At 50.1% G+C, this 25,350-nt stretch overlaps 1 protein-coding gene across 1 annotated transcript; it reads left to right on the top strand.

Annotated features, from left to right (window-relative positions):
* The first annotated feature begins 979 nt into the window (after positions 1–979).
* Positions 980–14,916, top strand: PIPOX (pipecolic acid and sarcosine oxidase). The gene is made up of 8 exons (XM_080827366.1): positions 980–1,165; positions 3,312–3,460; positions 10,999–11,212; positions 11,434–11,616; positions 12,287–12,439; positions 12,851–13,009; positions 13,601–13,676; positions 13,950–14,916. The coding sequence occupies exons 1-8, from the start codon at positions 1,052–1,054 to the stop codon at positions 14,078–14,080; spliced, it is 1,179 nt and encodes a 392-aa protein (XP_080683492.1). The 5' UTR covers positions 980–1,051; the 3' UTR covers positions 14,081–14,916.
* Positions 14,917–25,350: the final 10,434 nt, after the last annotated feature.

The raw sequence follows: 25,350 nt of genomic DNA, 5'->3' as shown, positions 1-25,350 counted from the left end.
AGTGACAAAGAATTGGGGGCCATCTTTAATGTGCCAAATGTGGAGATAAACATATGTTCTCCTAGGGCTGCGGGAATTCAACGAGATGATGCGTACAGAGACAGATTTATCGTGAAGCTAACTTCAACCACAGGGCTCGTTAAGTAGACAGTTTCTTTCTAGTCCCTAGCACCTAACTTTGGATTCATAAATTTTCTTTTCCTTTCCTTAAAGAAGATCCCTGAATTGTCTAAGAACCGGGCCCTAGAAATCCCAGCTCTGTCCTGAATGCATATAGTGGTACTTACTTAGCACACAGCAGGGCCCAGAGGGTGGCGGGCTCACTACAGGGCCCCTCCCTGCCCAGGGCTGGTGCCCAGTGCCCCCTCTGCGTCAGAAGTCTCCTCCTCTCACTCTGTCCTTCCCATTTGTTCAAGATAATTTCTTCTCCTGTGTAAAAAATGAAAGTAAACCACACTGAGAATAATTTCATAATCACAAAACTGCCCTCCTGATTGTTGCCTGGGTCTACCCCTAACCTCGCCACCCACAGGGGAGGTGGGCCTTACCCTGGGCAGAGTGCCAAGTCCTTAGCTCGGCCCTTTCAGAATCTCCAGAGGAAATCAGGCTGAAGGGAGGGAGGCCAGCAGGGGGAGGCAGCATTCCCGGTGCCCAGCTTGGTCTAGGAGGCATTGAAATTCCAGGGCCGAAGTCCCAGAGACAAAGATCATAATGAGACAGGAAGGTGGCATAGGAAGGAGCCATTTGCATGACAATAATTGAGCCAAGAATAGAAAGCTAGAGGGATACAAGGGTGAGGCCGGCAGCTGAGCTGGACTAAACCTCGGAAATCAGACTACCCAGTCCTCCTCTCAGGGGAGGTGGGGACTGAGCCCTAGGCCAGGCTTTGCCTGGAGGGAGGAGCAGGGGAGAAGGACACAGCCCCGGGGGATTGTGGGAATGCTGGTCAGGCTGGACTTTGCCCTACTCCTCCTCCTTTAGCCCAGAGCTTACTTTTGCTTACTTTCTCCTTTGTGTGTGGGCTTTGTAGCTGTAGGGCCAAGCTGGCATCATGGCTGCTCAGAAAGATCTCTGTGATGCCATCGTGATCGGGGCAGGCATCCAAGGCTGCTTCACAGCGTACCACCTGGCCAAACATGGGAAGAGGGTCATCCTGCTGGAGCAGGTACTGTGTCCCCTCTGCACTCCCCACTTTAGGGACTGTCCCTCCCTCCTCCTCTAACAGAAGTTTCCAGAGCCAGCAGGCTTTGGGGTGAGGCCAAAGGGTCTGACTGTCAAATTCTGTGCAATTTGCAGCTTTGCTGCCTGGTGTGTTTCATGACAATGCAAAGAGAGTTCCACCCTCCCTAAGACCCACATTGGGTTTCCAGGCACATTTCCTCCTTTTCCTGCCTCCTGGTTCCTGCCCTTGATCAAGAAGTATCCCAGGTCCTATTCTCTTCCTTCCTGCCACCCAGTCTCTTCTGTGCCAAAATGTTTGATCCAGCCCAGAAAAATAATCCGTTCTGCTTTGGGTTACCTTAAGTAAAAATAATTTTGCCCAGAGGGAAAAGCTGATTTGTCAGCCTAAGAGGTAGGATTCTTCCCTGGGTGTTCCTGGCCTCACACCTTGGAACCCAGCAGAGCCTTCTGTTTTTTGGGTTTTTTTTCCCTGCTACCTCTGGTTAATAGCAGCCTTATTGTTTGATACACCAGGAATAAGTAGGTTCTTATTTGTCATTATAGAGAAGGTGGCCCCATGCAGTCTATTCTACTGTGATCACTGCACATGTTGGGGGTAAGGGAGCTCTGTATCTCCAGGGTCCTTCCCAGGGCAGGTCCACGCAGACCACTTTCCAAAGGCTTCTATCCTCCCATCCTGCCTACAGCTATCCAGGTGGCTTTTGGTTCACTCTTCTTGTTAATGAACTGGGTTGGTTAGAAACCTTTTTTGTTTCTCTCTCGGTTTTCAGAAAGCCTAAGGGATTCCTGGTCTAACCTTGCAGGAAATTCTCCATCTTTTGCTAAATCCCAAGGCTGTTCCCTTGTCCCGAGTGATCGGAACCCACAGAGAAAAATCATCAGCTTCCTTTCCAGAAAATGAAGGGAGTTATGGAAAACAGCCTGGAGTTTCCTCAAGAAGTTAAAAAGAGAGCTACCCTATGATCCAGCAATTGCTCCCCTAGGTATTGGCCCAAAGGGTATAAAAATACAGATTTGAAAAGGTACATGAGTCTATGGCCATACCACCCTGAATGTGCCCGATCTCGTCTGAAAATGTACATGCATCCCCAAGTTTAGAGTAGCATGATCAACAATAGTCAAACTATGGAAAGAGCCCAAGTGTTCATCGACAGATGAATGGATAAAGAAGACTGTGGTATATATATACAATGGAATATTACTCAGCTATCAAAAATGGAACTCTTGCCATTTGCAGTGACGGGGATGGAACCAGAGTGTATTATGCTAAGTGAAATAAATTAGTCAGAGAAAGACAAATACCATATGATTTCACTCATATGTGGATTTTTTTTTTCATGTGCAGAATTTAAGAAACAAAACCGATGAACATATGGGAAGGGGGGAAAAAGAGAGGGAAACAAACCACAAGAGACTCTTAAAGATAGAGAACAAACTGAGGGTTGACAGAGGGAGGTGGGCAGGGGATGGGCTGGCTGGGTAACGGGGATTAAGGAGGGCACTTGTTATAGGCAAGTGATGAATCACTAACTTCTACTCCTGAAACCGATATTACACCATATGTTAACTAACTAGAATTTAAATTAAATTTTTGGGAAAAAAAAAACCACGAAGGGGCTAGACTGGAATGATCTCAAAGTTTCTTTCTGGTTATGCTTCTCAGGCACCTGGGTGGCTCGGTCAGTTAAGCATCTGTCTTCAGCTCACGTCATGATCCCAGGGTCCTGGGATCGAGGTCCACATCGGGCTCCCTGAGTCTGCTTCTCCCTTTGTGCACCCCCCATTCCCGGGCCCCGTCTCTCATGAATAAATAAAATCTTTAAAAAACCAATTATGCTTCTCTATGAGACCAAGTGGGGAGGGGTTGCAGCAACATAACCAAAGACTAACTAACAGAGGGACTTAGGGAAGTGAGTAATGTTACCAAAAGGGAAGCCGAGTTAAGCTACTGAGAACATCTATGCTGTTGGCCAGATCAGTAACTTGGCCATAAAGGGAGACTGTATGGAAATATTTAAAGAATAAGCGCTCTTGCCTGACAACACACAAGTAGCTCGCTCCTAAGCGGGGGAAGAGACTGCGTGCAAGGGGTAACAGCTTCGGTTGTCTCTCTTGTTCTCCATTTCCAGTTTTTTCTACCACACTCCCGAGGAAGCTCCCATGGTCAGAGCCGGATAATCCGGAGGGCGTACCCCGAAGACTTTTACACCCAGATGATGGATGAGTGCTACCAGATATGGGCCCAGCTGGAGCGTGAGGCTGGGACCCAGTTACACAGGTTGGCAGGTGGGGGAATTGCTTGAATTGTGGGACCCAGGGCCTGGAGGTGCTTTGAGTAGGTGAGGGGGCAGGGCCATGAACACCGGAAGTGCAGTGGAGGGACACAGGGCCTAGGGACGTGCCAGACATGTGGGAACGTTCTGCTCACTGTCCTGATCGCCCTGTCGGTCAGTCCAGCTGGCTCCTGCCACACTCTGAGTTCCAGCAGTGGGTTCCCAGCATGTGTCCACTGTCCTGATCGCCCTGTCGGTCAGTCCAGCTGGCTCCTGCCACACTCCAAGTTCCAGCAGTGGGTTCCCAGCATGTGTCCAAGGCCAGCAGAGGGTGTGTGGGGAAGACGACTGAAAAGACACTGGGAGCAGATACCCAGATCTGGGGTTTGCCTCTGCATCTCTGTGTGGTCATCTGAGACTCTTTTAGGGAAGTGGTTGAAATAAAGGAAGAGGCTGCCATTTTCATTCTTTATATTCCTGCTAATATCATAACCGGGTCCCCTCCCCTAGAGCGACCCCTATAATCCATTCATTTTCTCTGAATGCCTCTCCCTGTAGGCCTCCTCTTCAGACCCCATTGCTTGCTAGGGATTTCTGCTGTCCCCGTGGCTCTCTAACCCTTGAGATTCCTCTGCTCCCCCCAACCCCCGCCCACGACCTCCACTGACCTTTCAGACACTCATGGGGAAGAAGGCAGATGATCCTCGGCCCATAGAGAGCTTTAACCCACCTGCCCCACATCCCTTCCCACCTTCGCTGTGGCTCTTAACCGAACTTTCTACAAAACCACAGCTCTATCCTAGAGGGTGGCAGTTATTTTAATGGCCAGGAACCAAGAGGTTACTGTTCTGTTGCAAAAACACCATTAACTTAAGAACAAAGTGAAATCCATTATGCAAATACAGCGAGGACAGCTAATTACAGATTTATTCCGGAGGCAGCTAATGCGCCCAGCACCCAAATAAAGGAGCATGTCTCACTGAAGGGTGGCCCGGCTAAACGACCCCTCTCTGTCAGCCATCTGTGAATACTGCTGAGTTTTGGGTACTAAAAGAGGTGGTGAGGCGGAGGGCACCCTTCTCCCCAGCAGACAAGGAAATAACTAAGAGATGATGTTAGGAGAGTCTCTGGAATCTTTCAGAGGGGACCTGATTCTGGAGAATGGCTTTGAACTTGACTTTGTGCTCTACCTCTTACTGGCTGCGTGACATTGGAAAAGTTTGTGTACTTCTCTGTGCCTCATTTTTATTTCACAAGGCTTTGTGGAGGATTAAATGAGACTTTTTCTTTAAGAGAAGGAGGGGGAGGGGCAATGGGCGAGGAAGAGAGAGAATATTAAGCAGGCTCCACGCCCAGCTGAGCCTCTGTGGGGCTTGATGTCACAACCCTGAGATCTCGACCTGAGCTGAAATCAAGAGTCAGAGGCTTAACCAACTGAGCCACCCAGGTGCCCCTTAAAGGAGACTCTCATGAAGTACTTGGCATAGAGCCTAGCCCCTTTCGATAAATGGCAGCTCGTTCTACCTATTCTGCACCAGCTGTATCCTATCTCCATCGCACAGGGAGGAAGAAGGGCAAGGGGAGACAGGTGGGATGCAGCAACTATGGACATCAAGGAGAATGGCGGCTGGAACGAGGGAAAGGAACGCTTGGGTAGGAGATTCTCATCATCTCACCGTCCTCCTCTTGGTAGAAGGACAGGAATTTGGAAGGGCTGTGGGACCCAGCAGATCTGGCTCTACATGTCAGCTCTGACGCATTTAGGTGTGTGGTTTGGAGCAAGCTGTTTAACCTCTGTGAGAGGTTACAGAGTTCTCATCTGTAAAGGAAGGGTGCGGATTTCATGGGACCATGGTGAGGATGAGTCTGTGAAGGGCTTCGAGTGGTACTGACCAGTCCTTCGTCATCACCATCACCGCCATCATCTCGTGATAAGAAACTAAGGCTGTTTTAAAAGTGCTCAATACGGGCACCTGGGTGGCTCAGTGGGTTAACCTTCTGCCTTCGGCTCAGGTCATGGTCTCAGGGTCCTGGGATCAAGCCCTGCATCAGGCTCTCTGCTCAGCGGGGAGTCTGCTTCCCCGCTTTCTCTCTGCCTGCCCCTCTGCCTACTTGTGATCTCTGTCTGTCAAATAAATAAGTTAAATCTTAAAAAAAACAAACAAACATGTTAACTCACTTAATTCTCCCCATAACCTATGAAAGGGTTGCTACCGAGCCATGAGGGCCTTAACCTGTTAGTGCAAATCTCAAGCCCTATTCTTAGTCTAGAATAGGGCTTGGTGGACTTTTTCCAGAATGGCTGCATAGTATTTTAGACTTTGCAGGCCGTATGGTCTCTGTTGTAACTGTTCAACTCTGCCAATTACCCAATGCTGCCATTGTAGTGGGCGAGCGGCCCCAGATGATGCGTAAATAAATGAGCATAGGTGTGTGCCAATAAAACTTAATTCATGGATGCTGAAATTTCATTCACTTTTCATGCCGCAAAATATTCTTTTTAAATCAACCATTAAAAAATATAAAAATCATCTTGGCTTGTATGACAAACAAGAATAGGTGGTAGACCTGATCTGGTTCCTGGGTCATAGTCTGCTGGCTGGTTTAGAAGATACTGCAGACTGGTGACCTTGTCCATCCCCTCTGTTCAAACAAATTGATGTCTAAATCATCCCGGGTGGAAAGACTGCTAATGTATATTTAAAGCCAGGAACATATCGTAGCCCCTCTGGAAAGACCATTCGGATGCCTTACCTTCCCAGTTATGAAAAATGAAGAGTAAAGTGAATGTGCTTTGGAAAATCTTTCAAGCTCAACAGGGTGCTAGGCGTTGCCATTATTATTATTATTACCATTATCATTATCAAGTCCTTTCTTGTTGCTAATCAGATTTACACGGGCACACTCATTTATTTGGTTCTTTGACTCAGGAACACAGAATGGATACTTCCCATTTCAGTTCTTTTAGCTTTTGTTCTTGATTCTGATTTTCTAAATGATTCATCATCTTCGTGGTTCTTATTCTCCTAGGTGCTGCTGGGAGAGCCAGCACAACATCATAATCTAACTGATAGATACAAGTGTATTTTCTTAAGGCTATTTGATGGTGATAACAAGCAAACAAACAAGTATCTTTGGGAGTTGGTCGCTAAGGCAGCTGTCCGATTCTTTATATTCTGTTCTGACTCTTTCCGTGACAGTGGCATACTCAACCTGGGTGGGCTCAGGATATTTGCATAGATGCCGAGTACAGACGACCCGTGTGTCAGATCACAAGGTCTGAGTGTTTTGTGATGTGTACAGCCAGGACCTGATACCACCAGCAAATCCCAGCTCTGGGGCCCATCTCTCCCTTGCCCCGCCTTCTCCCTTTGAGTCCTAATATCTAGCTCCTGACCCAGGCTGCCCCTGCTTAGCTGACGATATCAGACAAGATCACAGCCGTAGGCAATACAGCTGCCGGCAGAACCTGGCGGGCCCCCTCCGCAGCTGCTGCTTCCTGTGTCTGTGAAGTGTCTGGCTTGTCAGCCACATCCCCTCCCCGGAGCAGTCTTTGTTAACCAATTCCACCTCGGCCCACTGAGCGGAAGACGAAAGCCAAGAGCTCCTCCAAAACCAACAAAGACAGCAGCCATTACTGAGTCTCTTCCCCAAGGTGACTCTGGGAGCCTGCTTGACTGGTGGCATTTTTTAACCCCCGGAGGGGGAAGTGGGAGCCGGGGATGGGAGGTGGCAGGTGCAGGGAGAGCTCTGTGCCCCTCCCAGTGGCTCCCTTCTCCATTCGGCCTCCCAGCCTGCCCTGCTGTAGTAACGGATGGAAATCCCTGATCACCAGCTCCTTACATCACGTCCGAGGCTTTAGTCGGCTAGAGGAGTCAACAAGGCCCTTGGGAGGATTCTTCGATTACCTCTTCCTCGTGCTGGATCCAGCTAGGGCTGGGGGAAGGCACAGCTCATACCTCATTCTCTGTGCTCAGCTGACGGTGTGCTGGGAGCTGCGCTCTTTCCAGGGTCCCTGACAACCCAGTCTTTCTTCAAGGAGCTTTCTTTCTAGGCCAGCCCTGACCAGGCATTTCCTGGACCTTTCTCCTTCTCCTTCTTCTCCTTCTCCTTCTCCTTCTCCTTCTCCTTCTCCTTCTCCTTCTTCTTCTTCTTCTTCTTCTTCTTCTCCTTCTTCTTCTTTTTGCGATGGCCTTGTCTCTTCTCATTCCTCTCCTCCCCAAACTTTTGTAGCCTAGGTCTGAGTCGAAAAAGACAGGAGGGAGGCCCAGAGCACAGGGGTGAGAAATTGGTGCAGAATGAGCGGTCTGTTTATTGGGATCTAGGGAAAGCCATTAAGAAAATAAGCACTTAAATGATTTTCAATCTGCCCATGGAAGTCATCTATCTTCATACTGGGGAGAAAAGGCCCATTCTCTGATCCCGGTTTTGACTGACTGATTTCCAATTCTCGAAGCATTTCCCACAGGAGCCTCTCACCTATCTCCCATAATGACAGGCCTTTGCATTCGCAGGCAGTGTTTTACATTTATTTCCGATTTGCTCATAATGGTCAAAAATCTCTCTCCAATCCGAGGCATTTCTCCAGCAGTGCACGGTTTCCCTCAGGCCAAATAGCTCAGCTGTGATCCACGGAAAATGAGAATTTCCCAAACGCATCTTCGGACTAGGGGAGGGTCCAGCATCACAAATTCAGATGGAAAATTTCCCACTGTTAGATCAATATCTGGGCTAAGAAATAAATGCCACAGGGGCAGAGAGCTGGAGCAAAATGATTACAATCGGCACAATTACATTCACCGGCAGAATCAGCTCACTGATTACTCCCGGGGATGGGAGCTCCCACTTCATACACCGTGGGACGGCTTGGGAATTAGAACATCACTCAGCATTTCAGAATTCGACAGATTGGCCTGTTGTCTTGGCTTGAGTTTGTTTTCCCCATACAGCACCTTCCTGTGAGAGGAGTTAGGACTTCAAGGAAAGAAGGAAGGAAGGGAGGGAGGGAGAGAGGAAGGGAGGAAGGGAAGGAGCTAAACTGTAGGGTACGTGGGAGACCATGGTGGGTATACTGCAGGCAGGGGTTGGAATAGGCTGCTCTGAGATTCCTGAGCCAGGGATCTGACAGGGTAACTGCTAAGGTGAGGGTTAAGCCCATCTTCCCCAGAATCCCATCCAACCCCAACCGCATCCAGTAAAAAGGGCTCAGGGTCATACACTTGCATGACTTCTTAATGATCCCCTTCACCTGACCGAGGAATGTCCTAGGCAAGTTTTCATTACCTGAGAAGCAATCTGAAGTCCTTTTGGGGGCCATGGGGAAAGGCCCCTGCTGGCTAGTGGGGATTCAACAGCATCTTCCTTCTGCAAAGCTTTGAAGAGGCAGAGGCGCTCAATTCTTTTTGCTGGCGCTCAATGCCGGGTAGGCGGGGGCCATGGCGAATGGATTGGGCATGCTGCGCGGCTCTGTGTACTGACACCGGCCCCAGGGCCCGCTGTGTCCCTACCCCCTCCCAATCTTCTCTTTAATCCCCCCAACCAGATAATGTGGGATTTGGAAGCATGTAATATCCATGAGACTCCATTATAGGCTATTACGAGCTTTATACACAGTACCTGGGGGATGTACCAGGCCGATGCTGGTCACCGCAGCTGCTGAAAGGGAGAGGGACTGCGGCAATGGTCCCAAGGGCCGAAGTGACCCTTCCATTGTTCAGATCCGTTCCTACCCAAAATTTTAGATCGGCTCTGGTCTCTCGAGACAGAGAGACGGGAAGTATTAAAGAAAAACAGTGTTCACTCCCCTAGAGAGTAGGAAGCAGAAAGGGAAGCAGAGGGAGGAACAAAACTGTAGAATCACTGGGATCGAGCCCTCTGCTGGAACCCTCAGAGACCACCTCCTGGTGTTTCTGCACCAGGGCACTATCTGCATTTCCGTGGGATCTCACCGAGCTTTTCAGGGTCAGCCCACTTAATGTGAGGAGCCACACCCAGGCATTGTGGCAACTAAAAAAATGGCCCATGCCTGGTCCCTGTGTCCCAGGGTCGGGGCGGGAGCACCGACAGGCCAGCCGGCATGCATTACAGAGGAATCTGGGGCCTGGAGCAGTACGCCACCCAAACATCAGGAGGCGTCTGCCCAGACAGGACCCAGAGCTCTGACTCCCAGTTTAGGATACTTTCCAGGAAACAGACAGCCTCAGAGGGGGACCTGAGAATGCGCAGCAAGGGACAGAACACGATATGAGGGGGAAAGGGCCAAAGGAAAAGAAAGAGCAGGGCGGTGGAGGAGGGGGGAAAGAGGATAAAGAATCAAGATCAGGGCCACCTGGGTGGCTCAGTCGGTTGGGCGTCTGCCTTCGGATAGGGTCATGGTCCCTGGGTCCTGGGATCAAGCGCCCTCTCCCACTTCCCTTCCTGCTTCTCATGTATATTCTGTCTGTCCCAAATAAATAAAATCTTAAAAAAAAAAAAAAAGAATCGAGATCAGAACAGTGAGTGGGCCAGGCGATGGAGGAAGAGGAAGAAACACCTACCACTATCTAGCTGCAGTGATAAGAGGATTTCCGATGTCTGCCCTCAAGGACGGGATGGATCCTGAGAGGATGGAGGGACAAGCAAACCAATAGTGAGAGCCGGGAGCAGACTTGGGAATGGGCAGGCAGCCAGCTCAGGGATACTGAATGTGACCCTAATGACAGTATTGAGATGACTTTACCAGTTCTTTTTATTTTATAAACATATAAATATATATACATATGTGTATATATTTAAAGATTTTATTTACTTAGAGGGAGAAGCAGGCTTCCTGCTGAGCAGGGAGCCCAATGGGGGGCTCGATCCCAGGACGCTGGGATCATGACCTGAGCCGAAGGCAGACGCTTAACGACTGAGTCACCCAGGCACCCCTTAAATATATTTTTTTAAGATTTATGTATTTAGGGGCGCCTGGGTGGCTCAGTGGGTTAGAGCCTCTGCCTTCGGCTCAGGTCATGATCCCAGGGTCCTGGGATCGAGCCCCGCATCTGGCTCTCTGCTCCGTGGAGAGCCTGCTTTCTCCTCTCTCTCTGCCTGCCTCTCTGTCTACTTGTGATCTCTGTCTGTCAAATAAATAAATAAAATCTTAAAAAAAAAGATTTATATATTTATTTGAGAGAGAGAGAGCTTGCGTGAGCATGAGCAGGGGGAGGAACAGAGGGAGAGAACCTCAGCAGATTCCCCGCTGAGCTTGGAGCCCCACACGGGCTTGATCCATGACCTATGAGATCATGACCTGGACCTAAACCAAGAGTCGGACGCCCAACCAACTGAGCCATCCAGGCGCCCCCATTTTTTTTTTTTTTTTAATCTTTCGAAGTAGGCTCCATGCTCCACTGACTGAGCCAGCCAGGTGCCCTGACTTTACCAGTTTTTTGCACAGGGTCCCTTGATGGGACCCTTGCTGAAGAATGAGAGCGAATGGCCCAGGGCCCTGACTCATACCCTCACCCATATGCCTTTATTTATTTATTTATTTATTTGTTTGTTTGTTTGTCTATTACAGGCAGACTGGGCTACTGCTGCTGGGAATGAAGGAGAATTCAGAATTAAAAACCATCCAGGCCACTTTGTCTCGACAGGGGGTGGAACACCAGTGTCTCTCGGCTGAGGAACTAAAGCAATGTTTCCCCAATGTTCGGTTGGCCAGGGGAGAAGTGGGGCTCTTGGACAAGTCTGGAGGGGTTCTCTATGCAGACAGGGCCCTCAGAGCCCTCCAGGTAATACGTACAACGTTTGGGGCAAGGTATGGCCGACGAGGGTTTATTCTGGACCTTTTGGGCAAGGCACTTTATATACGCTGCTAGGCCTTGTCACTATGGGACAGGAGGTCTGGAGTCTGTGCTCTCTGTTCTGCCGGAAGTGAGGGACTCTTTTGTTCACCAGGGTGAACCATACAGAGAACTAACTCATTTGCCCATCCCTGCCGCTGCCCTTTCAGGATGCAATTCAACGTCTCGGAGGCCTAGTGCGTGATGGAGAGAAGGTGGAGGAGATAAAACCAGGGCAACCCATCACAGTGAGAAGTACCTCCAGGAGGTACCAAGCCAGAAGCTTGATCATCACAGCGGGTCCTTGGACCAACCGGCTCCTCCGTCCCCTGGGGATTGAGCTGCCCCTCCGGGTAAGGGGTTGCTGGAAGCCCGAGAATTGGTGCCTAAGAGAAGATGCCTGGGTGTCCGATGGACTCGAGCTTGAGTCCCAGAACTGCCACTTGCTGGTGGACGAACTTGGGCCGATTAGTTCCCCTCAAGAGCCTCAGTTTTATAACATGTAAAATGGGGATAGGGCTGTTGGAGAATTAAATGATCGGATCAATAGAAAGCCCTCGGGAACTCACTAAATCTGAGGCATTAGATTCTGTAGAGAATCTACAGAATCTCTCTGTAGAGAGAAGTAGGGCTGAGTGCAGTTATGGGAGACTAAGTCTGGGGGAAGAGACAGAGATGTGGAGATCTTTATGTGTCATATTAAAATGGAACAGACCACTGATGTGAGAATTGGGTAAAACAGGATAGACAAGTTAAGGGGGGGCATCCAGGCTTGTATTCAAGAATTGGGTAAAACAGGATAGACAAGTTAAGGGGGGGCATCCAGGCTTGTATTCAAGATCTTTATGTGTCATATTAAAATGGAACAGACCACTGATGTGAGAATTGGGTAAAACAGGATAGACAAGTTAAGGGGGGGCATCCAGGCTTGTATTCATCCAGGACCTCAGAAGAAACTGTTCTCACTGTCTGGACAGTCATGGCTTTCCCCCTTCATCTCCCATTTCCTCTTTCTGCTTCAAGACCCTGCGGATCAATGTGTGTTACTGGCAAGAGAAGGTTCCTGGAAGCTACAGTGTGTCCCAGGCCTTTCCTTGCTTCCTGGGCCTGGGCCTTAGCCTGGCTTCCCACCACATCTATGGGCTGCCTTCCGGAGAGTACCCAGGGCTCATGAAGGTGAACGGAAAGGCCCAGAGGGGGCTAGTAGGGCCTACCCCCTCCCCCCAACCCTCAGATTATTTGGGGCAGTTGCTCTAACTCCCCTTTCAACAGATTCTGGGGATCTCCCAGCAGCAGGAGCGGAGAACACTTCCCTATTCGTTATTTGCAATGCAAGACATCTCCCCGCCCAGGCCCAACAAAGGGAACCCTTCCTTGGCAAACATGGGGCTGTGGGGGGGGGTGTAGAAGGAACAGCCAAGGGAACCTCCTGTGGCAACAAACGGCATCTGTCAGGGCTGGGGATGGCTGGGATGATGGATGGGGGCACTCTGTGCATGAACCTGCCCCCTGGGCTGGGTGGGTGTTCGGGAAGGCCCGGCCCCTCGGCCCCTCGCTGCTGCTCACACTGCTCTGATTGGGAGCTAGGTCTGCTATCACCACGGCAACAATGCAGATCCTGAGGAGCGGGACTGCCCGGAAGCATTCTCAGACACCCAAGACATCCACATTCTGAGCCGCTTTGTTAGAGATCACTTACCCGACCTAGAGCCCAAACCTGCCATTATGGAGCGCTGCCTGTATACGGTAAGGGTGTGGGCAGCCGGGCCAGGCCCAGCCCCTTCACGGGCGGGGGGCACAGGGGGAGGAGACAGTCCCTGCACAGCTCCGGCTTGTTGCTGTTTGACCCCTGACCTGGTAGGTGACTTGAAACGAATGACTTCTTTCTGTGGGTTTGGTTCCCCTCCATATCAGAGAGGACCCGTGAGAGGTTTTCATATTCCTTTTCATTAGCAGGCTAGGCTTATGCCTGGCAGCCCCTTGCGACGTTTCCCAGAAGAGCTCTAAAAGATTTTTTGGCAAGATGTTCTAGTTGAACAGGCCGTAGGGACAAAGAGAAGAGACAGATGTCACCAGGGCCCGAGGCGTCTTGGCTAAAGTTAGTTTACATGCATTCACTGAGCACCTACTGGGTTCATAGCCCTGGATGAGCGGAGAGGCAGATGGACAAATGAGAAAGACTGTCGCCCCTGGAGGGGGCGCTGGCATGCAGAACGCATTCCCACGCCCTGTTCCCGTTTTTTCTGGAAAGCAACCCAGCCTCTTCCCCTCCTCCCGAACCTGCAGTTCTTCCTTCTCCTCTCCTTGAAGGACACCAGTGTGATTGTTTCTTTCTAGAACACCCCAGATGAGCACTTTGTTCTTGATCGCCACCCGAAGTATGACAACATTGTCATTGGTGCTGGATTCTCTGGTGAGCCTGAGTGGGGCAGGACGTGCCTCAAAGCCCACCTATCTCACTGCCAGGCAAAATGGCGTCTTCTATGCTTTGGGCTGGCCAAGGCCTAGACTTGAGTGTACAAAGGGGCTGGGTGGGCAGACAGAGAAGAAGAGGTACTTCTGGTGGGAGGCAACTTCCCGCGTTGGGATGCGGACCAAGAAGAGAGCCCAATTTGGGGACAGGGTGGTAGACATCTAGACCGTTGTCCCAGAGGTTGCCTGATCTCACCTGCTCTCCTTTCCGTAGGACATGGATTCAAGCTCTCCCCTGTTGTGGGGAAGATCCTGTATGAATTAAGCATGAAATTAACACCATCCTATGACTTGACACCTTTTCGAATGAGCCGCTTCCCTGGCCTGGGTAAAGCCCACCTTTGACCCCTGGCCAGCTTTGACCTCTGGCTATTAAATGGCAGCCTGTTCTCTTGGCTCTCTTGAGTCCCCTGTCAACAGCGGATGATTGAATCGACCTTCTTTCCCTGGCCAGCTCCCCGTCCCACTACTTTCTTGCTTCCAGAAGGTCAACCAGATATTCTATCATCACCAAGTAGCAAGGACCTTTGAGACGGATGTCTCGATAAGGAGGATGCCCAGGGACCAGCTCAGGGAACCCTGAGTTGTTACAATTGTCTTTGATGAGACGTTTATAAACTTGGGGTGGTTTGACTAAAGCGGCCCAGGGGAGGGTAAATAAGATGATTTGTAGATCGCTACTGCCCTTGGAGTTCCTTTTCCTAAAACTAGAGCCACCCTCCATCACAACCCCACCCCCCGCAAATCTGGCTCACCTTGGGAGCGCAATAAATTTTTGTTGAAAAAAATGTGTTGAATAAGCAAAGAAATGAAGAGCTGCATTGCATTAAAGTCTGCGGTGGGCTTTCTTCTCCATGCGACCTTACTTCTTAGAGACTTGTTGTCTAAATCAGTGCCAGAGTCCATAACCCCAAGAATTCTTGGGGTCTTTATCCCCTCAGTGCCCTGCACCCTCTTTCTCTGGATCCTTTGTCTGGTTCTCATCCTCTCTCTGTCTCTGTAAGGACGCTTAGCTCCCCAGTCTCTCATTAGGGTGTATTGTCAGGTCCTTATGAAGATGGAGCTGTTATACCAGAAAGGAAGAGAGAGACACACTCGCTTAGAAACCCTGTTCAATGTTTGAATGTTAAATGTGCCATTTTATTATCATTAGGATTGCTCCCACTTAATGAAACGACATTAGCACCGAGTCGGCTGGCCTCCTTGCACTAATTACTTTGGAAGGGAACAGGCTCATAACGACCCCAGGGTGGGTGGAGGGGTGAGGGGTGGAAACCCAGACTGGCGGGATGTGTGCAGGGCAGAGACTCCAGTGGGAGCATCTCCGGACCAGGCCGGTTTGACCTGAGAGCTTGCCTGCTCTGGGGAGGAAAAACCCTGCGACCAGTTGGGGCAGAAATGTGAGAAGGCGGCCCTGAGGGGGAAGAGTGGGAAATGGGAGTAGGAGTAAAAATATCCCCAAAGGAAAGACAACACAGAGGGAATTGCCTCATAGGCCTAGGCACACGGAGCCGCCCTGATTTCTCCAGGGCATTTTAAAAGCCAGACAGCGTCTCCAGCCCCCTGCCGGGCCTGCATCTTGGGTGCTCTCAGAGGCTCCCCGAACCTCAGCCTCCACAAAATGGGACTAATCACATCTGTAAAGTCGGAATAATGCGCCACAATGTGGATGAGCCCGGCAGACATGCCGCTAAGTGAAATAAGCCAGACACAAAAGGACAGACCCTGGAGGGTTCCACTGACAGCAATCAGATGCAGAAGGACGGGAGGTGGAGTGGTTGCCTGCAGGGGCTGGGGAGAGGGGGCACAGGAGATGTTAGTGTTTAATGGACACAGGGTTTCAGTTTGGGAAGATAAAGACGTTCGGCAGATGGATGGTGGTGATGGTTTGGATGATGTGGGAAAGAGGTTAGGGTTCCAAACTGACGGCCAAGATAGAATTCTTGAGACGTGTTTGTTGCCAAAAGGTGGTTTTATTTTATTTTATTTTTTAAAGATTTTATTTATTTACTTGATAGAGAGTGAGAGAGAATGACAGGGGAGAAGGTCAGAGGGAGAAGCAGACTCCTCATGGAGCTGGGAGCCTGATGCGGGACTCGATCCCGGTTCCGGGATCGTGACCTGAGCCGAAGGCAGTCGCTTAACCAACTGAGCCACCCAGGCATCCCAAAAGGTGGTTTTATTAAAGCACGGGGACAGGACCCGTGGGCAGAAAGCTGTGCTGGGGTTGTGAGGACTAGCGGATTATATACTTTCAAGTTGGGAGGGGGTTAGGGACGGTGTAAGCCTCCCAGGTATTTTGGAAACAAGGTATCCTGGATTTAAAACAAAAAAAAAAAAGATTTTATTTATTTATTTGACAAGTAGGCAGAGAGAGGCAGGCAGAGAGAGGGGGGAAAGCAGGCTCCCCGCTGAGCAGAAAGCCTGATGCAGAGCTTGATCCCAGGACCCTGGGATCATGACCTGAGCTGAAGGCAGAGGCTTAACCCACTGAGCCACCCAGGTGCCCCAGTTTCCTGGATCTTGAGGGGTCTAGCTCTTTTTGGGAAAAGGTCATTTATTACTGTTTAGTAAACCCTCAGTCATGAGACCCCTCAGATGTATATCGGTGGTTCCTATGCTTGGGGGATGATTGCCAACATGTATCTTGGGGTGGGGTGGGTAGAGATAAAGGAAGTTTCCAAAGGAATTTTTATATGTTAAAGAAGACTTACAGGATCCTGGAGGGTTGGGCTAAGATTGCCTTTTGCCTTTAGCAAGGTGTTAACATCCAGGCAGCTGAGGCCCTAGAGGAATGTCCTTAGCCTGTTTCAAGGACTTGTCAATGGGCTGTAGATAGTAAGGAAATGTAATAATTTTTCTTCTGCCTTTATTTCCCACATGAGTTTCACACCATTTTTTAAAAATAATTTTTAAAAAGATTTTATTTATTTATTTGACAGAGAGAGACACAGCGAGAGAGGGAACACAAGCAGGGGAGTGGGAGAGGGAGAAGCAGACTTCCCGTGGAGCAGGGAGTCCGATGTGGGACTCCATCCCAGGACCCTGGGATCATGACCTGAGCCGTTAATGGCTGAGCCACCCAGGCGCCTCCCACAACACCATGTTTTAATCACACCACAAATGAGGGTACTTACCCTAAGGGAGGGTACTTAGGGGTGCCCAGATGGTCGAGTCAGTTAGGCGTCTGACTCAGTTTCGGCTCAGGTTGTGATCTCAGGGATGTGATCTCAGGGTCATGAGATGATCTCTGGAGTCTGGCTCACGTCCAGCGGGGAATCTGCTTAAGACTCTCTCTCCCTTGGGGCACCTGGGTGGCTCAGTGGGTTAAGCCTCTGCCTTCAGCTCAGGTCATGGTCCCTGGGTCCTGGGATCCAGCCGCACATGGGGCTCTCTGCTCAAAAGGGAGCCTGCTTCCCCCTCCCCCTCTGCCTGCCTCTCTGCCTACTTGTGAACTCTCTCCCTCTGTGTCAAATAAATAATAAATAAAATCTTGGAAAAAAAAAAGACTCTCTCTCCCCTGCCCTCTGCACCCCCCCAATAATAAATAAATAAATCTTTAAAAGAGAGAGAGAGAGAGAGAGAGTGCACTTAATGCCATGGAACTGTTACACTTAAAAATGATTAAAATGATACATTTCATGTTTTGTATGTTTTACCACCATAAAAAAAAAGTGAATAATAATACGGACTAACTTTACAAGTGTGTGTGGGGATTGAATGAGATCATTTATCCCATCCACAAATATTTACGGAAATTCCGCAATGTGGTGGGGACTGTACTAAGCATTGTGGATGTACCTGTGAACAAAATTTTGCTCTCGTGGTGTTCACCCAGTCCAGTGAGAAGACATAAACAATATGTATGAGTAAATGATATCCTAATGTGAAATGTGACAAGTGTGTTGGGAAAAAGAGCAGGGCAGGGAAGACAGAGGATGCTGGGGGAGGGCTGCCCTCTGCCACAGTGATGATCGGGGTGATGGGGTGATGGGGTGATGGTCATCTGGCGGGGACACTCAGTGGGGATGGGCATTGGAGCAACCCCTGGAAGAGAGGGAGCACACCATGAGGAGATCGGGATATGTGTAGGAGAATGTAGTCAGCTGTAAAGCGAGGTGTTGTGTTATTACCAAGAGAGAGAAAAATGGGGTACAGAGATCATCAGAGGAACGTGCCATCTTTCAGGCTGGCAAAATTGGGGAGAAAGGGTGTTGGGAACCTCTCCCTCTCATTCAACGGCTTCCTGCCCGTAGTTCCCTCTGCCTCTGCTTCTCCCAGTATGGCCCTCCTCCCCCAGCCAGCTGCAGCTCCCCTTCCAAAATATCCAGTCTTATTCAGCTTGCTGGTGACAGTAAAGGAGGGGACCAATGTCTAGAAGAGGCTGAGAAAGGACAAGTGGGGGATGCTGACACAAGCCCTGCCCAAACTGGTGTGTCCTAGAAACCCGAATGCCGGGGAGGGGTGCGGTGGGGGCGGGTGGGGGTGGGAAGGGGTGTGTGTGTGTGGGAGTGAGGTCAGGGCGAGGAGTGGAGACAAAAAGGAACTGGAGAAGAAACTGGTAATATGCAGGCCAAGAAGGCAGGTGAGGACCTCCAGGGAGGCTGAGGAAACTGGTCCGGAATGGCCAAGAGCATTTCTTATTGATGCTGGGGTGGGGTCTTAGAGGCAAAGAGGGGATGTAGGGACAGAGGAGAGGAAATGCCACTGAAGAAGGCAGGGGTGGGGGTGGGGAGACAACCAGAGGGTTTTAGAACCACTAAAGCGTTTGCTGAAACAGACGCACCAACATTATCTCCCTGCTTCCCTCCTGCCCTCCTCCCTGTGGCCAGGCACCCCCTTTCAGGCAGACCCTACATATCTTCCAGATGGAGGAAAATCACAGCGCATCGGGTGGGCAATGAGAGACCTCTGGAAGGGCAGCTAGGGTCTGCACAGGCTGCAGGGGAGAGATAAGGGCAGAGAAGGGAAAGAGGCCGGCATGGTTGCCAACCAGACTAAGGAAAACAGAGGCAGGCTAAAAATAGGTTGGGGGGTGGGGAGGGAAGAAAGCCAGTCCAGAAAAGAAGGGAAAGCAGAAGCAATCGATGCCATTGAGACTCTGACCCAATTCTTCATCTCTCAGCCTCACCAAACTGAAAAGCTAGAGAGGGATATGGGGAAAGGGAAAGACGGGCGCAGAGGGGCCAGAGTCAGAGGAAAGAATCGGAGTCCTAAGACCTAGGTGGCTGAGGAGCACAAGTCAGTAATTTTGGCTCTGAAAAGAGCGGGTAACGTGTAGGTAGTGCTCGAGTACTTGCAGGAGTCTGGTATCCCGGGACGGGCTTAAAAGGTTAGGAGTGTGAGTATGACTTGGAAGGAGGAGGTTCAACTGTCTAAAAAGGTAACAGGAAGCAACAAGGACGAGTTAGTCTGGAGACTGTAAGCGAGGGTGACTTGATACTTGACTTTTACTTCCCAGAAAGGTGATTAGAGAATTTGCGGGGCGCCTGGGTGGCTCAGTGGGTTAAAGCCTCTGCCTTCGGCTTGGGGTCCTGGGATTGAGCCCCGCATCGGGCTCTCTGCTAGGCGGGGAGCCTGCTTCCCCACCTTCTCGCTCTGCCTGCCTCTCTGCCTACTTGTGATCTCTGTCTGTAAAATTAAAAAAAAAAATCTTTAAAAAAAAAGAGAATTTGCTTATGAGATATTGTCTTTCAATGGTGGGCTTCCAGGGCAACAAGAGGGATCTGGGTTAGACCACAGGGAATCTCTGCCACTAAGTAGATTAGAGAGACACTAACACAGGTACCTAAGCATTCTTACAGAGCCCTTTCCTTGGAAATCTTGAACAGCGAGAAGCCCTTCCATCTGGGCTTGTGGAGGCTTTCCTGAAGGCCAGAGCCTCGCCATAAACCTTGGGAAGACTTCTGGCTGGAGAGGAGATCTGGGACTTTTAGGACCCTTGAGGTAGGGTCTGAAATGGGTTTCTGGATCCAGGCCAATGGCGGGGCAAATGGAAGCATCTGAGGGTGGCAGTGGGGGTGGGGGTGGGGCGAAGGGGAGGCACAAGGTGGGCTGGATCTGTCAAGCACAGAGAAATGCAGAGACCAGGGGCAGGATTCTAATGGGCAGGACCCAGTGGCATTTGCATAACTTTGAATAATGAATAAGCCCAGCTCTGGGGCTCCTAGACGGCATGCTCATCTGCATCTTTATTAAGCTTTATAAATGATTCAGCTCCCTACCCCTTCCCCCCAGCCCCTGCCCAGCCTGCCCCAAGCATCAGGGTAGTTGATTGCTCATTATTTTAGACTAGATTTGTTTCACCAACATTCAGTGAGGCATGGAGTGGGGGACACAGGAGGGAGGAATGAGTCCAAAAGGCAGGCGGAGTGGAAGGGTAGGGGAAGAATAGAAGCAGCAGCCTCGGGAAGGCAGGCAGATGGCTGTGAGCTAGGGACCTGGGTGTAATTCTCTAAAAGGCTCCGGGGGCCAACATCTTCCGGAAGGAGAAGTTTCTTAGATGCCCCGAAGTGTGCGCTGGGTTCAAGTCCCATTCAATCCCCGGTTTCCCTCGCATCTGCTGCCAAGCCCCTGACATGCCCCTTGCTCAGTTCCATTGTGGTGTCGAACCACAGGAGCAGCCAAATGAGTACAGCCCCCAGGGAAGTTCTCACTTTTTCCTGAGGCAGGAATTTTGCTATTTTCACCACCCCCCCAAAAATCTGCTATGCTTGCAAGGTAAGAACTGGCACCAGGCATACTAAGGGAAGACAAAGATAGGCACAGGCATACATGACATGGGAATTTGTCAGGGCAAAGAAGGCCTGTGCCCACAGAGAGTTCGAGCCCCTCTGAAGGTGAAGGCTGGAGAAGGTGGGCAGCCCTCCACGCCTCTGGGTAGGCATGGGAGCGCCACATGCCCTGGGACCTGCCCCCAGGGACCGGCTAGAGGCAGGCTGAGGTATTAAAAGCCGAGGCAAGGGGGCACCTGGGTGGCTCAGTGGGTTGAGGCCTCTGCCTTCGGCTCAGGTCATGATCCCAGGGTTCTGGGATCGAGCCCCGCATCAGGCTCTCTGCTCAGCGAGGAGCCTGCTTCCCTTGCTCTCTCTCTGCCTGCCTCTCTGCCTACTTGTGATCCCTGTCAAATAAATAAATAAAATCTTTTAAAAGAAAAAAAAAGCCGAGGCAGGGAGGAGTTGGTAGGAAATGACTGGGGGGAAAGGTAGAGCATTTCTCAACCCTGGCTGCACAGTAACACTACTCAGGGAGCAAAGAAATATGATGCTTGGGACCCACTCAAGACCAATTAAATTGGAATCCCTGAATAAGAAGGCCCTTAAGCACAGTGTTTTTTTTTTAAAAGATCCTCAGTGTTGTTTGGATCCTAATTTGGACATACTTTAATTTTATTTTTTTAACAATTTTTTTTTTAGATTTTTATGTATTTATTTGACAGAAAGAGATCACAAGTAGGCAGAGAGGCAGGCAGAGAGAGAGAGAGAGGAGGAAGCAGGCTCCCCGCAGAGCAGAGAGCCCGATGTGGGGCTCGATCCCAGGACCCTGGAATCATGACCTGAGCCGAAGGCAGAGGCTTTAACCCACTGAGCCAGCCAGGCACCCCTGGACGTACTTTTAAAGTTATACACACACACACACACACACACACGTGCGCGCGTGCACACACACACACACACAATTATTATATATTAAAAGATGTATAATTATTAATATGTAAAATAAAATCAGAGAAATCTAAACATTGGCTATTTGGTATTAAGAAGTTATTGATTATTTAGGTATGATAAGAGTATTGTGATTACATTTTTTAAAGTCTTTTTTTTAAATTAATTAATTTATTTAGAGAAAGAGAAAGTGTGAGCCAGGGAAGGGGCAGAGGGGGAGAAGGAAAGTCCTCAAGCAGACTCCTCACTGAGCACAGAGCATGACGTGGGGCTCCATCCCCGGACCCTGAGATCACCACGGGAGCCCAAATCAAGAGTTGGCCGCTCGACCGACAGAGCCACCCAGGTACCCCTAGAGTAGTTTTCTTTTCTTTGAGGGATAGACACTAAAGTATTTCCTAACAAAGTGATAGCCAACCTGGGATCTACTTCAAAATAACCCAGTGAAGGGAATGGGAAAGTGGGTGGGGGGTAGAGGAAGCAAGATTTGCTCAATGTTGATAACTGTTGAAACTGCTTGATAGACAAAGAAGTTCATTATATTATTCTTTTTACTTGTGTACAAAACATAATAAGGGGAGCTCCTTGAGCCTGTCTCCCTCCTTCCCTCCCTCCATCCCTTCCTTCCTTCCTTCCTTTCTCTTTTAGAGAAATGAGGGAGAGAGAGTCTGAGCAGGGTGGGGGAGGGGGGAGAGGGAGAGAGAGAATCTTAAAAAGGCTCCATGCTCAGTGCAGAGCCCAATATGGGGCTCTATCTCTCCACCCTGAGATCATGATCTGGGCAGAAATCAAGAGTCTGAGGCTTAACGGACTGAGCCACCCAGGCGCCCCGTCCTTGAGTGTTTTCTGTATGCACCAGGGTAAGAACCACCCAGCCAGGCATTCAGCAGGAAAGGGGACACCTTGACATCTCTGTGAGCACAACTGGATCCTAAATGATAGGTGAGTGTCCTGGCCACAGGCAGGGCAGCAGAAACCACTTGGGGGAAATGGTACCTGGCAGTTAGGGATGAAGTTGGGGATGGGGGGTGCGCAAGGGCTCTCAGACTTCTTCTCCAGCCAGCACAGCTTCTGAATTCCCATGGTCTGTGCCCCAAGGTGCGGGGGTGGGGAGTGACGGGGTGGGGGTGGGAGTGGGGTCGTGGGGTTGGTTGCTGGACCAAGGGGAGCCACCTGCAGGAGGCACCCGGAGCAAGAAGTCAGCTTCACTCCAATCTCAGTTCCCGCCTTCTCCTGATTGACTCCACAGGAGCTGGACCGGCATCTCAGAGGGCACCACCCCCTTCCCCAACCGCCGTCACCACTGCTTCCCCGCGCTGTCACTCCCCCCCGACGGACTCATCTGCCTCTGCCAGGGAACATTAGCCCAGCTGACTTCATCAAGGAGGTGAGGGGAGGCAACACAAACCCACAGAAGACTGGGCACCCAGGCACCCACCCTCAAGGGCTGCTGGCAGAGCTGTCTGAGCTGCTGAGAGAGTCGCTGTAGCTCGGTCTCATTTGCATATCACTCCTTTAATGAACAATTCAAATGAATCCCAAATTTTCAGTTCTCTACTATCCACGACTGGTGGGATGGCCTCCCATTTGTCCCTGACATGGACCGACCATTCGCACGTTCTCCACGTGCTCTTGCGAGATAACTTCCTGCCCAGCGCAGGTGAATGAGGTCCCCCCACCCCACCCCCGTGCCCCTCCCACGCAGAACTCAGCCCCGCCCAGGTCCCCACCCCCACCTCCACCCAGCGGCACCACCGGTTCAGCATCAGGCTCGCTTTAGGGGGGGGTTCGATCTGTCTTCTCCGCTCCATTACCTTTCCCTGATGGCCTCCAGGGGCTGGGGAGGGGGGAGACGTGGAGGGGGTCTATTTAAAAGATTTTTGGAATCTGTGCCCGCGCATCACCCGCTGCCATGAGTTATTTCAGCGCCGATGTTTGTCTCGAGCTGATTATTCCAGCCTGAGAACAGGTGGAGCAGCCTGCGGTGGCTTATTCGTCAGCCAAGGCCATCTGTTCCCAACAAGCTGAGATTTGTAGCTGATTTCTACTGGGGAGCAAGGAGTGGGGGCGGGGAGGGAGAGGAAGCTCATCCCCCCCCCCCCCCCCCCGCCCCAGGGGACTAACTCCTCCTGGATCTTCTGCCATGCCCTTTCTAATACCTCTACCTTCTCATTTTCTCAGAGAACTCACTAGTCACTTGACTTTCTGAAAGAGCAAAAACAGTTTTTCCTTCAGGGCCTAAATCTTCTTAGATGGAGTCAGGTCTGAGAAGCACAAATCCATCCGCCGGGCACAATATCCGGCCACTGAACCATGTCCACCCGCAGAGATCTTTAAAAAAAAAAAAAAAAAAAAAGGTATACAACCATGAAGCACGTATCCTAAATGACCTTTGGACTCCTGGCTTCTCCTCACCCCACTGCACCAGTCCCTTCACCGACAAGACAAGCGGGCGTGAGTCTCCTTGCCTAAACCTGTCACCTGCTGCGCTCCAGGCTGCACAGGGAGGGGAACCGTCTAGATGCTCCCTCCCCCCCCCCTTCCTCTCCCCTAAATACCCTGCTCAGGTTCCACCTTCCAATCTGCTCCTCTTCCAGCTTCTACTCTCAGCCGTGCCAAGAGATGCTTGCTGCTTTGAAAACGGCTTTCCCGGAGCAAGGGATCTAAGCGATTTCTAAGAAGCTTTGCCACATTGGTTCCCCCCACCCCCAACCATCGGCTACTATTTCTATCTGTGAAATTCCGGGGAAGAAGCTACTCTTTAAAATCACACTAATATGACAATTTAGGGCCTTCTTTGGTGTTTGGCACAGACATACATCTGTAGGGACTTAAGAAAAATGATCTGAAAACTTTATAAGTAGAGATACTTCATCTATAACCCACGTCCTCAAATAAACCTATTCTAATTTTTAAAAAGATTTTACTTATTTATTTGAGAGAGAGAATGTGCAGGAGCAGGGGGAAGGGGCAGAGGGAGAAACAGTCCCCCTCCTCCTCCAGCAGAGAGCCCTCTGTGGGACTTGAACTCAGGCCCCCCAGGATCATGACCTGAATGGAAGGCAGATGCTCAAACAACCGAGCCATCCAGGCGCCCAACCTATTTCTAATTTTTAAGGCCCCTTCTGGGGTTTATTTATCTGTGTTTTCATGTGTACCTTTGTCATAGGCACATGTCTTCTTAAGAACCCATTCAAAGAGTTGTAAGACCGCCTCACTTTCCAGTTGGTTCTCTAGGCTTATTTTGCCAGTTCCTGGGAGCAGAAGCTCATTTTCTGTTATTCAGTCTTGCCCTGTTGGCTCCATATGTGGCCTACCGGAAAGAGCAGTTTCCACAGAGGAGCTCTAGGGCTTTCAGAGGCTGGCCGAGAGTTCTGTGTTTCTAGAAACTTCCAGGGCAGTGCCACTCCCTGGGGTAACTCTTCCTTGCTCTCCTGAGGATAGTACTCCTATGGGGGACGGAAGCAGCCCTCAAGAAAAGGTGCCAACCTGCCACTGCCACCTGTCTGTCCCCAGGACTAAATATGAGCCATAAGGCCTATTTCCCTGCACACAATTTTGCATTTGCCTGATTACCAGTCATTGATCTGTCTTTCAGAGACATAATGTTTCCAAGGCTATTGGCCGCATCTTCTCATACCAGAATGTGTGTGTGTGTGTTTTTAAACTCCTTTTTTGATTCTCTGCTTTCAAATTCCCTAGCGTCCTCTTTTCCCAAAATCCATTTGCTTCTTTTCCTAATCTAGTCAGATCATAGATGTGGCACAAAACATATAAAAATTTATTAAAATGTGGAAACTCTTTGACTCTTAAGCCACCTCAAATAGAATTTGTCTGGATGGTGTTGAACCTCAATATCCTTTTTGAGGTTTGTTTTTTTTTTTTTTTAACTGTCATTGCTGACTTTTGATATCTAAAGCAAATTCTATCTGCACATTTAAGTATTCCACT

This window comes from Martes martes (assembly GCF_963455335.1).
Source record: "Martes martes genome assembly, chromosome: 16".
Taxonomy (NCBI): domain Eukaryota; kingdom Metazoa; phylum Chordata; class Mammalia; order Carnivora; family Mustelidae; genus Martes; species Martes martes.
This window is presented reverse-complemented; position numbering and strand designations above follow the sequence as displayed.